At 34.9% G+C, this 12,392-nt stretch overlaps 1 protein-coding gene across 1 annotated transcript in view; it reads right to left on the bottom strand.

The window, feature by feature from the left end:
* Positions 1-2,378: 2,378 nt before the first annotated feature.
* LOC107845710 (bifunctional 3-dehydroquinate dehydratase/shikimate dehydrogenase, chloroplastic) overlaps positions 2,379-12,392 on the bottom strand; it is a 59,501-nt gene continuing 49,487 nt past the window's right edge. Inside the window, exons 6-9 of the mRNA XM_016690171.2 lie at positions 3,999-4,107; positions 3,568-3,866; positions 3,038-3,200; positions 2,379-2,649 (exon numbers count right to left, since the gene is read on the bottom strand). Coding sequence (XP_016545657.2) covers positions 2,606-2,649; positions 3,038-3,200; positions 3,568-3,866; positions 3,999-4,107 — 615 coding nt within the window. The 3' untranslated portion in view covers positions 2,379-2,605. The remainder of the gene's footprint in view (positions 2,650-3,037; positions 3,201-3,567; positions 3,867-3,998; positions 4,108-12,392) is intronic.

Raw genomic sequence — 12,392 nt, 5'->3', positions numbered from 1 at the left:
CCCAAAATCATCTAGCGGATAGAAAATGATTATATCAGAATTTATTTTCATAGCTTTCATGACAAATTTAGCTTTGTATTGTGATTCAAACTTAAGAAAATATTCGAACCTTCATAGAGGATCTTGGCAAATTGAATATGCTCGGGTATGAGATCTATATGACTCCAGTTGGATGTGCACCCAAGAAAGAATTTCAACATCGTGAGTCACAAGGTAAACAAAAGATATATAATCTAATTTGATCTTTATCCACAACAAGAGCTGTTGTAAGAGACATATAATCACAAAAAGAAAAAAATCGTAAAATTTGATAAATATATGACTTATAGAATGGTAGAACATCTAATTGATTTAAAAGTGTTAAACATTGGGATATATAATCTAGATCAAATAACGAATTTAATTAATTTCAAAATCCTAAATATTGGCATAATAATTAAATGACAACAAATTGTGGAGATAGTAAAAAGACTATTTTGTCAATTATAGAGTTTTTAATGAAGGAAGAAAAATTAAAAATAAAAAATAAAAATAGATGAATATTATCTAATTATAAACGCGTAAAGAAAAACTTAAGAAATAACATAATAATATGAACTGTTGTAGAGTGGAGGAGGAGGAAGAAGGCATACAATGAAACGTTATAAAAATTAAAATTTCAAACTGAAACCCTCAAGCAGTTAAGCCTGAATCTTTAAAAAAAACTCAAACATATAAAGTTGCTCGTCATTCAATTATGCAATAAGTCCACAAGACAGTTCCATGCACCAAAATTGTAACTTTAACTTGATTACAGTTTAAACTTTAAACAATTCTGAAAATATTAAAAATTAATACATACTTTGAAGCTAAAATTGCAATCTTAAAAGAAAAGAAAATTACCTCTAAATAGATTGGTCTATAGTATATGTTTTGTATAGAACGGTGTAATTAAATACAATGAAACTATTTATATAGTGGCAATATCCTGAACCTAAATCCAAAGACACAAATCTTCTTTTCCAACAACAAAAGAAAAAGAAATAGTGCAACAAAACAAATCAAAGGGTAGTTTTAGATTTAGTTTTTAAAATTGGGGACAATGATAGTTCTAAAGGAATAAGGTAATTTCTTAAAAAAGAAATTCCTCTCTTTTCTTTCGGCTTAATATATATGTGTATTTTCTTTTTTCTTTTTGGTTTTTTTAAAGTTCTAAATTTAAGATATATAATTCAATTAAGAAAAGGTCTAATGATTAAATTTAAATAAATTTAAGTTTTAAGTATTAAAAAGATAGTGAAAAGACGATTTGATCTATTACAAGGTGTTTTAATGAAGGATAAGAAGTTCAAATCACTTTTGTAAGAGTCTTCGTACATTTAATATATTATAGATTATAGATATAGATTATAGATTATTGATATAGATATCGATTATAGATATAGATATATGTGAATATTAGTAAAAAACTTACAAGTGTACATTACCTATACATTGTGTACATAACTTGTAAACTAAATGGTCCAAAGGTATTGGATCGAAGTTTTACCCATGATTATTTAATTTTTATTTTGTTAAACTAAAACTGTTCAATAAAAAAATCACTTAATATGCTAAGTAACAAATAAAATTATTGAACGTTTCTCGTCATTGAAAAAGTTATTCAATTTCTAAATATAATATACTTAATATCAAAAGTTAGAAATGGAAGATGTGTAAATGGTTTATATTGATGGTGATAATACATATGACGAAGGTGTGGTTGATTTTGACAGTGGTAAAAGAAGGATTAGTATGGTTAAATGAACTGTCATTTCGGCCGAAATGAAGGAACATTAATGGAGTAGAAGCACATTTGAGCAACTAAAGTTAGTGTGGTCAAATGAAATGTCATTTTGGTTGAAATGGATGAGGTTATACGAGGAAGAGCAAATTTGAATCACTTTTATAACCATTAAGGACAAGGGCAAATAGTATTTAGTAGAACAAATTTATATCTTTTTTAAGAGTCTCGAGCAAAAAGGTTTTTTTTTATCAAAAATTTCAAAGAAGACACTTGAATTCGAAAAAATTAAAAGAGACAATATTGTAGGCCCAGCGACTTGTAAATCGCCTGACACACGACTTGTATGGTAAATTTCACTTTTTGCATGTGAGTAATTCAGAATGAGTTCTGCATGTGAGTTCCAACGCCTATATATTCATGTTGCAAGAAACGCAACAACGCCTTTATGTGGCTCTTTATGCAGGCGTTGGAATCAAGTGTTCCTTTGAAATTTTTTATTTAAAAAAAGTCCTTTTTAGCTCCGGACTCCTTTTTTAACATTAGTAGTTAAATATGGCTTTTTTTTTCCTTATGTTTAAATATTCGAAGTAACTTCGCCAATAACTTCTAGAAATAAAAATTAAGATGGTTTCTTTAAAATGGGTCGATGTATTCAAAATTTTCACAAATTGTTGAATTACAACTTGGAAAACAATACTTCAATAAAGATTTTCTCACACCAATAAAAATAAGTTATCCTAACACATTTTCTCCTTTTTCTCACCCTTGTTGCCGTTTCTTGACTGGTCATGTTGTTTATTCATTTTGAAGAGAAACAAATTCCATTGAAATTCTTGATAATTAGAATCTCGCCATAACAATCTCGCGCATGAATTCTTCTGGTGCTGCAACAGATAATGTAAGTAAGTATACGGTTTACATTTCATCATGGAAAGAATCCCAAATCCAACTGAAAAAATGTTAAAACACAATCAATGGGACACATTGTGAGAAAGAAACCTCAAAGAAAATTAGACTTGAACATAAATAGGATCACCATGGCATTATGGTGGGGAAGGAGAATTTTATATCAATTTGTTTGACAGCTAAATTAAAAATTGCTGGAAATAGTCAAATTAATTTTGAGAAATCGAAAAATAGATATGTGTTTCGCAAATGGGTCTGAATTAAATATAATATATCTTAAATGCCCGTGTCAAATCCAAAAATCAAGCTTAATAATCACAAATTCTCGTTTCGATGCAATATGTCAAACATTAGATCGTTCGTTACCTTTACTTCCCGTGAAAAGGTTGAACTGGCCAATAGCCTGCCTAAGAAACATTTCAACTCCACTGACAATGACTGCTCCAGCAGCCTCAGCGTCTTCCAATAGAGTAGTCTTTCTAGGTGTATATACAGCATCAAAAACCACTACATAATCCTTCAAGGTTGCCTACAAGAAAATACCATGTAGTTATTTACACACACATGTATAGACACTCCGTTTCAATATATACCTACATGGAGGAAAAGTGAGAACACTATCAATCCTCTTGGAGAAAAAATTAAAGAAAACTTTCGAATTTTATGGTCTCAACATAAAATGTGTAGAATATACCAATATATCATTTAATCTTGTGGTCTTAAATATGTCATGTGGAAAGTTAGAATCGAAAAGTTGCCATAACAGCGAGACATTTTGTTAAACAGACTAAAAAGAAAAGTAAAATAAATAAATTGAAACCAAGGGAATATATGTTTATGTGCAAAGTGTGAGAGTGTATTAAGCGCTGCACCAGAGTAGAAGTGATTTGAGATACCTCAGGCACAGGTATCCTATCTTTATTTGGATGCATTCCTATAGGCGTTGCATTGGCAAGGATTGCACCTTTCTCCGGCTGAAAAGAAACTAAATTTTCATATGGCAGAGCTTCACCAGAAACTGCGGCAGCAAGAGCCTTCGCCCTATGAAAATCAATGTCAAAAATGACAATTCGCGCTCCCCTGCTCTTGGCTCCAAATGCCAGAGCTCTTCCTGCACCTCCAGCACCCACCAGCACAAACAATTTCCTAGCGAGTGAAGAAGAAAGAAAAGCTGCTCCATTTGTACGTCCATTTACTAGGAAGTTCCAGAAATCATATGCACCAGTTAAACCTTGAATTGGTTAAGCTAAGCTAAGCTTCATCTAGCTAGAAGAGAACACACAAATAGCAAAGCAACCAGAAGAATATAGTCTAATGACCGTTGTACCTTTCAAACCATCCTCAATGGCTGTTATAGAAGCCTCACAATCTGTGTTATAACCAATTAACTTCCCATCACAAGGCCTCCGTATGATAGTATTTACAGCACCTATGGACTAATAGAACATCACAAAAGGTAAATTAGGTTGAGAATGCAGAAACTGGATGTAACCGATTATTGTGCTCGACATAACAAAAAAGTCTCTTGACATGAATGCGAGAAATTTTGTATCTTTCAAAAAGCTCTCTCTAGCTGGCACCTTCCCATGCAAACCCTAAGCTAGTTGAAACCATAACAAACATATTGTTAGCTGTCAGGAGCCACCTTGATCTCTGAATCTACATTCAAGATCATATGGTGTTTTGAGGTTTGAAAATCTATGTACAAGAATGAAGCATAAGAATGAGATCCTTGACAGATTTCCAAAAGGAACTGGTATAACAGGCAACACTGAAGAGGAACTGGTCCTTTAGACAAAGAGCAGAAGAACTAGAGACTGTTTCAAGAAGCTGATCCACGCAGACATCGAGAATTGGAATTAAGACTTAATTAAATTCTACAAGGATATGGAAACATTACCATAAATAGAACACATGAATTTAGTTTGAAATTAGAAGTTGGCTGTCTGTACGTGAATAAGAAATTCAAGTGAATCAAGGATTGGATTCTTGAGAAGTCTTGAACCAAGTCTCAGTTGGATTTGGAGAACTACAAGTGGCTCCTTGCTCATATAAATACAGCATGACAAAAATCTCTGGAGCTTAACCACAACCAAAGAGAGACTGGGTATAGAGGCAAAAGTCTAATTGAACCATCTAGTAGCTGCTGGTTCCCTCTGAAGATTCCCTCAGGATAGCTGGAGCTCGCGTACAAGTTATATCGAGTAAAGCCAATGATTAGAGGCCTCGGGGGTGCAACGCCCTCGACCTATTCTCAAACTTTAAATAGGTAGGACGGCGCGGCTAATTTGTTGAGCCGCGCCACGGAATCAAGAACTCCAAGACGTTAGAGTAAGAGCAGATTCTAAACAAGAGTCTTTTCTGGGAGACAACTGCTACAGCAAGAGAATCTGTTCCAATTGACAATTATTTATATTGTTCTTGAGTTGTATTAGTTTGATTTTTGTGGTTCCAAAACAACATCTTAGTTGATTGTAGTAGGTGTTGTTTTGAATTGTAAAGGGACTTCTTTGACTGGGAAGAGTCATTGAAGAGTAAGGAGAAAGCACTAACAATTGGGAATTGTTGAAAATAGAGACAGGGGCTGCTTGGAATAGCTCCTTACTTGTACAAGGGGAGTTGCAACCTTAAACTGCTTGTTGATACTGAAGAGTTAAGGAAAATCCTATAGAAAGATATGTCGCAGTTTTTGACTTCCTTGAGCAAGGAGTTCTCCAGATGAAAAAACCTTGTGTTGATGTACTTTTCGGCACTTCACCTTCTGCATTTTCCTAGTTCTTTCAGATAGCAGAAAAATAACAATTCGTATTAGAGCAGGTTCTTTCAAAAAGGTTAGCACCTCGAAAGTCCCGGGGATGTCTGCACTGAAGGGGTATAAGAAGGTCTATCAATCACAAGGCAACCATACTTCAACGGAGAAACATCAAAAACTCATCAAAAGAGGGATGAACAGCTCTTGATGGTTAAAACAGATTCAGAAGAAATTATGGCACAAGCCGACTCTGAAGAGGAAGATGACAAAAGTGAGGTAAATTTTACTGAAATAAAAGATGTCCTTCATACCTATTGCAAGAAAAAACTGGAATATGTGGCTCACATTGTCATTCATGCCTTCAAAAGTCTACACATTTACAAAACAAAAAGAAAAAGGTGACAAATTCAAGTGCCACTTTTGAGATGGAACTCATGGAACTAAAAGAATATTGTTAGAGAATATGAGTAGGAACGAGAATAGCATATAGAATCCTACTTGAAAAAGGATTGGAATGTCGTACCTATAAATAGAGCTTCAATGTAATAATGTAATTGCATTATTCAAATAATATGTTTCTCCGTTATTTCTCACATGGTATCAAAGCATTGGTGAAGAAAAAAAGAAAAAAACAACACAGTCACCGTGCGTCAATTTCCGGTGACTGATTTGTGTCATTATCTGTTTTGTGGATGGTGTGCAAAATTCAACACTACCACAAGGATTGAAAATCACAGGCGACAAAACATCCGACCAAAACCACCGAAAAAAAAAACAATTCACGCACTCCCATGCGCCTGCCGGAGATCCGTCTCCGGCGAGATCTGTGTCACATGACGGCGCGTGAATTATTCTCCGATCGAATTTTTTGAGTTGTTCCTTTTCTGTTGGAGTCATCCAGCTATTCTGCTCCGACCAGTTCCTTTTTTTATTCCAATTGCGAAACCCTAATTCCAGCGACTTTATTTTTTTCTTGGCAAGATTCCTCTTTCCAGTGAGGTCGCCCCTTCATTCTAAGGTTGTCCCTTGAGCTATTTCTTGATTCCGGTCAGTTTTTGGCTATCAAATCCAATTTTTCAGCGACTTATATTTTTTTCTCGGCAACAAATTTTCTGGTGACTGACTATTTTTTTCCTCTCAATTTAGTCTTATGATTAAATCTAAACCCTTAATGAGGAGCTCAGAAAATCAAACGTCACAGTCATGAAAAATCGACGAGGGAAAGGTCGATTTGGAAGATCTCGACCTAGGTGTAGTTATTGTAAAAGGCTTGGACATACTCGTTACATATTTTATTTTCAACCTAAGTGTGGTTATTGTAATATGCTTGGACATACTCGTGAAATATGCTATTGTTTGCACGGTTGTCCACCTAATAGTGCTCATGTTGCTCAGCACCACAGGTGATAAATGGGTGTATTTATCTGACAAGAAATATAATGAGTATCTTCAGTATCGAGCACATAAGCATATATCTCTATCAATAGCCTCAACTGCACAACCTCTTACCTTTGGATCATGGGTTGTGGACTCAGGTGCTTCTAATCATATTTCTGGTAACAAATCACTTCTGTCTGATATTGTTTATTCACAATCTCTTCGTGCAATTACTTTAGCCAATAAGATCCGAACAATACCAAAAGGAGTTAGACAAGCAAAACCCCTATCTTCTGTCACTTTAGACTTTGTTCTTTATGTACCTGATTGTTTTTTTAATCTTGCACCTATTAGTTGTTTGACATGTTCCCTTCATCGTAGTATAACTTTATTTGATGATCCTTTTATAATGCAAGATGCAATATTATACTGCAGGAATACGGGACAAACGATTGGCATAGGACATGAATCACAAGGTCTTTACCATCTTACCTCTTCAATTCCTTCACAACATGCTCCGTCACAGACCCTCCAGACCTTATTCACAAACGTTTGGGCCATCCGAGTTTATCCAAGCTATGAAAAATGATGCCTAGTTTGTTTAGTTTATCCACAATAGATTGTGAGTCATGTCAACTGGGGAAACACACCCGTGCTACATTTTCACATAGTATTAAGTCGTTCAGGGTTCATTTTCTCATTAGTTTATTCTGATATTTAGGATCCTAGTAGAGTCAGTTCACCCTTAGGATTTCGTTACTTTGTTAGTTTTATTGATGATTTTTCAAGATGCACTTGGGTTTTCATAATGAAAGATCGTTCTGAGTTATTTTCTATATTCAAAAAGTTTTTGTGCTGAAATATAAAATCAATTTGGTGTTTCAATTCGTAATTTTCGTAGTGATAATGCCTTGGAATGCTTATCCTCCCAGTTTTAAAAGTTTATGACTCACCAAGAAATTATTCACCAGACATCATGTCCATACACCCCTCAGCAGAACAGTATAGCAAAAAGGAAAAGTAGGCATCTCATTGAGACTGCTCGCACTTTTCTTATTGAATCCCATGTTCCGCTGCATTTTTTAGGCGATGCAATCTTCACATCTTGCTATCTCATTAATAGAATGCCATCGTCTTCGATTTAGAATCAAGTTCCCTATTCCATACTATTTCCTCAATCACATCTTTACTCTATCCCCCTCGTATTTTTGGGAACACATGTTTTGTTTATAACTTAGTCCCAGGAAAAGATAAATTGGCCCCTCGTACTCTCAAATGTATCTTCCTTGGTTACTCTCGAGTTCAAAAAAGGTATCGATGTTGTTCACCTGATCTGGATCGCTACCTTATGTTTGTTGATGTCATATTCTTTGAATCTCAACCTTACTATACATCTTCTGATCATCTTGATATCTCTGAAGTCTTACCTCTAGTCTTACCTACACCAACCTTTAAGGAATATACGGTTACTTCTACATCTCCAACTGCAGTGCCACTACTTTTGACTTATCATCACCGCCTCGTCCAGCATTAGTCCCAGATGATTCATGTCATGCGACTGAAGCTTCCCCTACTGCGGTTGCACTTCAAAAGATATAAGATCCACTCGTAATGCTAACCCATATTATACTTTCTTGAGTTATCATCGTCTATCATCACACCCATTTTGCTTTTGTATCATCTTTGTCCTCTATTTCCATTCCTAAGACTACAAGTGAAGCACTTTCTCATTTAGGATGGAAGCAAGCTATGATTGATGAGATGTCTGTTTTACATAAGAATGGTACTTGGGAGCTTGTTTCCCTTCCTGCAAGTAAATCTATTGTTGGTTGCCGTTGGGTTTATACAATTAAAGTTGGTTCAAATGGTCACGTTGATCGGCTTAAGGCTAGTCTTGTTGCCAAAGGATATACACAGATATTTGGGCTTGATTATAGTGACACTTTCTCTTTCGTGGCTAAAATAGCATCTGTTCGTCTTTTTCTATTTATGGTTGTCGTTCTCCATTAGCCACTTTATCAGTTGGATATTAAGAATACTTTTCTACATGGTGATCTTGACGAAGTAGTCTACATGGAGAAACTACCTGGTTTTGTTGCTCGGGAGAAGTCTAGTAGCCTTGTATGTCAATTGCGCAGGTCACTCTATGTGCTGAAACAGTCCCCTTAAGCTCGGTTTGGGAAGTTTAGCACAGTAATTTAGGAGTTTGGCATGATTCGTAGTAAAGTTGATCACTCAATATTTTCTCAGCATTCTGAACCAAATTTGTGTATTTATTTAGTAGTTTATGTTGACAATATCGTTATCACTGGCAATGATCAAGATGGTATCACTAATTTGAAGAAACATCTCTTTCAGCATTTCTAGACTAAAGACCTCGGCAGACTAAAATATTTTTTAGGTATTGAGGTTGCTTAGTTCAAATCAGGTATTGTTATTTCTCAACACAAGTATGTCTTAGACATTTTTTAGGAGACAGGAATGATGGAATATAGACCCATTGACACTCCTATGGATCCGAATGCTAAACTTCTACTAAGATAGAGGGAGCCACTCAGTGATCCTGGAAGGTATAGGCGGTTGGTTGAAAAGTTGAATTATCTTACAGTGACTAGACCTGACATATCCTTTTCTGTGAGTGTTGTAAGTCAATTTATCACTTCCCCCTGTGATAGTATTGGGATGCAGTTGTTCGTATTTTGAGATATATAAAGTCATCTCCAAGTAAAGGACTGCTCTTCGAGGATCGAGGATGAGGATACCATTATAGATGCTGATTAGACAGGATCGCCCTCTGATAGACATTCTACATCTGGATATTGTGTTTAATAGGAGGTAATTTGGCATCCCAAAAGAGTAAGAAACAGAGTATGGTTGCCCGATCTAGTGCAGAAGCAGAATATCGAGTAGTGGTTGTAGCAACTTGTGAGCCAGTTTGGATCAAACAATTGCTAAGAGAACTAAAATTAGAGAAACCGGTAAGATGGAACTTGTGTGTGATAATCAAGCAACCGTTCATATCGCATCAAATCCAGTGTTTCATGAGAGGACTAAGCACATAGAGATTGATTGTCACTTTGTCAGAGAAAAGATACTCTTAGAAAATATTGTTACAAAATTTGTGAAGTCAAGTGATCAACTTGTGGATATCTTCACTAAGTCCCTCACCGGTCATCGTCTTAATTACATTTGTGACAAGCTAGGTACATATGACTTGTATGCACCAGCTTGAGGGGGAGTGTTAGAATATGAGTAGAAATGGGAATAGTATATAGAATCCTACTTGAAAAAGAATTGGAATGTAGTGTATATAAATAGGGGCTCAATGTAATAATGTAATTGCATAATTAAAATAATATTTTTCTCCATTACTTCTCACAAATACAAAAAGAGAACTTGAAAAAAATGAATAACTATAACAAAACCAGATCCTTATACCGAGCATAGAAAACTCTAGTTCGAAGCAGAGAAAAAAAGATAATTTAGTTGAATCAACAGGAGAAGATGAAAAATCCTTGAAGGATTCGAGGATTCACTTCTTGATTTATTAATTCCTATGTGTTTTGATGATAGATAAACAGGCATGTTTGTCACATGACTCAATTCAAAAAGTCTATTCATGCTAAATAGAATCACCTAGGATTCTAGTTGGTGAAGTCTTGTTAATCAAGGAAAACCTTAAGGCTCCTAGCACGACTGGGACAAAAAAAGCCCATGGATTTTTATTATGGAGACCTAATTTGTTTTCTACTACCTATTGCATAGCAATGAGGTGGCATTATTCTCAAGCAGTAGGAGAACATCAAAGCAAGCAACCATTGGAGGCTCAAGAATAACTCAGAATTGATTGTTCTTGATCAATGATCAAATCTTGAAAACATTGTGAGGTTTGTAATAGTTTGGTTATTGAGTTTAGCTAATCTATCGTGTTAGACAAAATTGGTGAGAATTGTAACAAGAAGTGGGTTTGACTTCTTGAGAGAGTTGTTGTTAAGAATGGTTATAGTAAACTATTTTTGTCAAGGTGCTTGAGTTAGTTTTCTTTGATTATTAAGTTGTAATCATAAAACTTGTTTAATTGAAGTAGATTTGGTGGGCATGGTTGTTACTCCTTGAGCTAGGAGGTTTTTCCACGTAAAATTGCTTTTGTGCCTCTATATTGTTGTTGAAAATATGTCTCAGAAATAAAGTAGGAATAAATATTTTTAGTAGTTTTTAATTATTAGAGTCTTATGTGACTTAGGAATTAGTTGTCCCTTTATTATTTGAATAGGAATTAGTTATCCCAATTTAAATCGGAGTGTAGTTAGAAATTTAGCTATAAATACATGTTTTAAGTTATTAATAAACTAATTCCCTTTGACAATACTATTGCCTCATTTTATTTTTCTCCAACTCTTTCTCTATTATTTCTCCAATTTCAAAGTTAAAAACCAACAATTGGTATCAAAGCCAATTTCTTGAGGGATCTGTGAGAGATGAATTCTGAAAACAATTTTTTCCCAAATAGCTCCTCCTGTCTTTGATGGTGAGAATTACCATCTTTGGGCAGTAAGAATAGAGACTTATCTTGAGGCTTTAGATCTCTGGAAGACCGTGGATGAGGATTATGAGGTTCTTCCGCTGCACGATAATCCCACGATTGCTCAGATCAAAAGTCAAAAGGTAAAGAAAATCAGAAAATCAAAAGCAAAAGCGACTTTGTTTGCTAGTGTTTCTCCAACAATTTTCACGAGAATTATGGCCTTTAAATTAGCAAAAGAAATTTGGGATTATCTAAAGGAAGAATATACAGGAGATGAAAGAATACGAGGCATGAAGGTGTTGAATCTAATAAGGGAATTCGAATTGCAAAAGATGAAAGAATCTGAGGCCGTCAAAGAGTACTCAGACCGTCTTCTTGACATTGTTAACAAGGTAAGATTGCTTGGCACAAAATTTAAAGATTCAAGAATTGTTGAAAAATTCTTGTTACAGTGCTTGAAAGATACAAAGTATCAATAACTACCTTGGAAAACATAAAAGATCTGTCCAAGATTACCTTGGCAAAATTGTTAAATACGTTGCAGGTGCAAGAGCAAAGGAGACTTATGAGGCAGGATGGTATGGTTGAAAGAGCTTTTGCAGCCAACCACAAAACTCAAAGCAAGGGTAATAATTCAAGAAAAAATTCCCACCTTGCCAGCATTGTGGCAAAATAGGTCATCCTCCATTTAAATGTTGGAAGAGACCAGATGCACAATGCAAGATTTGCAATTAACTTGGCCATGAAGTTGTGATTTGCAAAAACAAATCTCAAAAATATGAGCAGAAGCCCAAGTCACCAAAGAAGAAGATCACTTTTTTGTGGCAACATCTTCAACCAAGAAATCTAATTTTTGGATGATTGATAGTGGTTGTACAAACCACATGACATATGACAAAACTAAAAGAGTTTTTGCCCTTGAAAAATAAGAAAATCAGAATTGGGAATGGTGACTATATTCCTGCAGAAGGAAAAGGGAATGTTGCAATCAAAACAGTTTCAGGTACAAAAATAATTTCAAATGTCCTTTACGTGCCCTATATTGACAAAAGTTTGTTAAGTGTTGG

This window comes from Capsicum annuum, chromosome 10 (assembly GCF_002878395.1).
Source record: "Capsicum annuum cultivar UCD-10X-F1 chromosome 10, UCD10Xv1.1, whole genome shotgun sequence".
NCBI lineage: Eukaryota > Viridiplantae > Streptophyta > Magnoliopsida > Solanales > Solanaceae > Capsicum > Capsicum annuum.
Note: the sequence above shows the minus strand (reverse complement) of the source record. Positions and strands in the feature narration are given on the sequence as shown.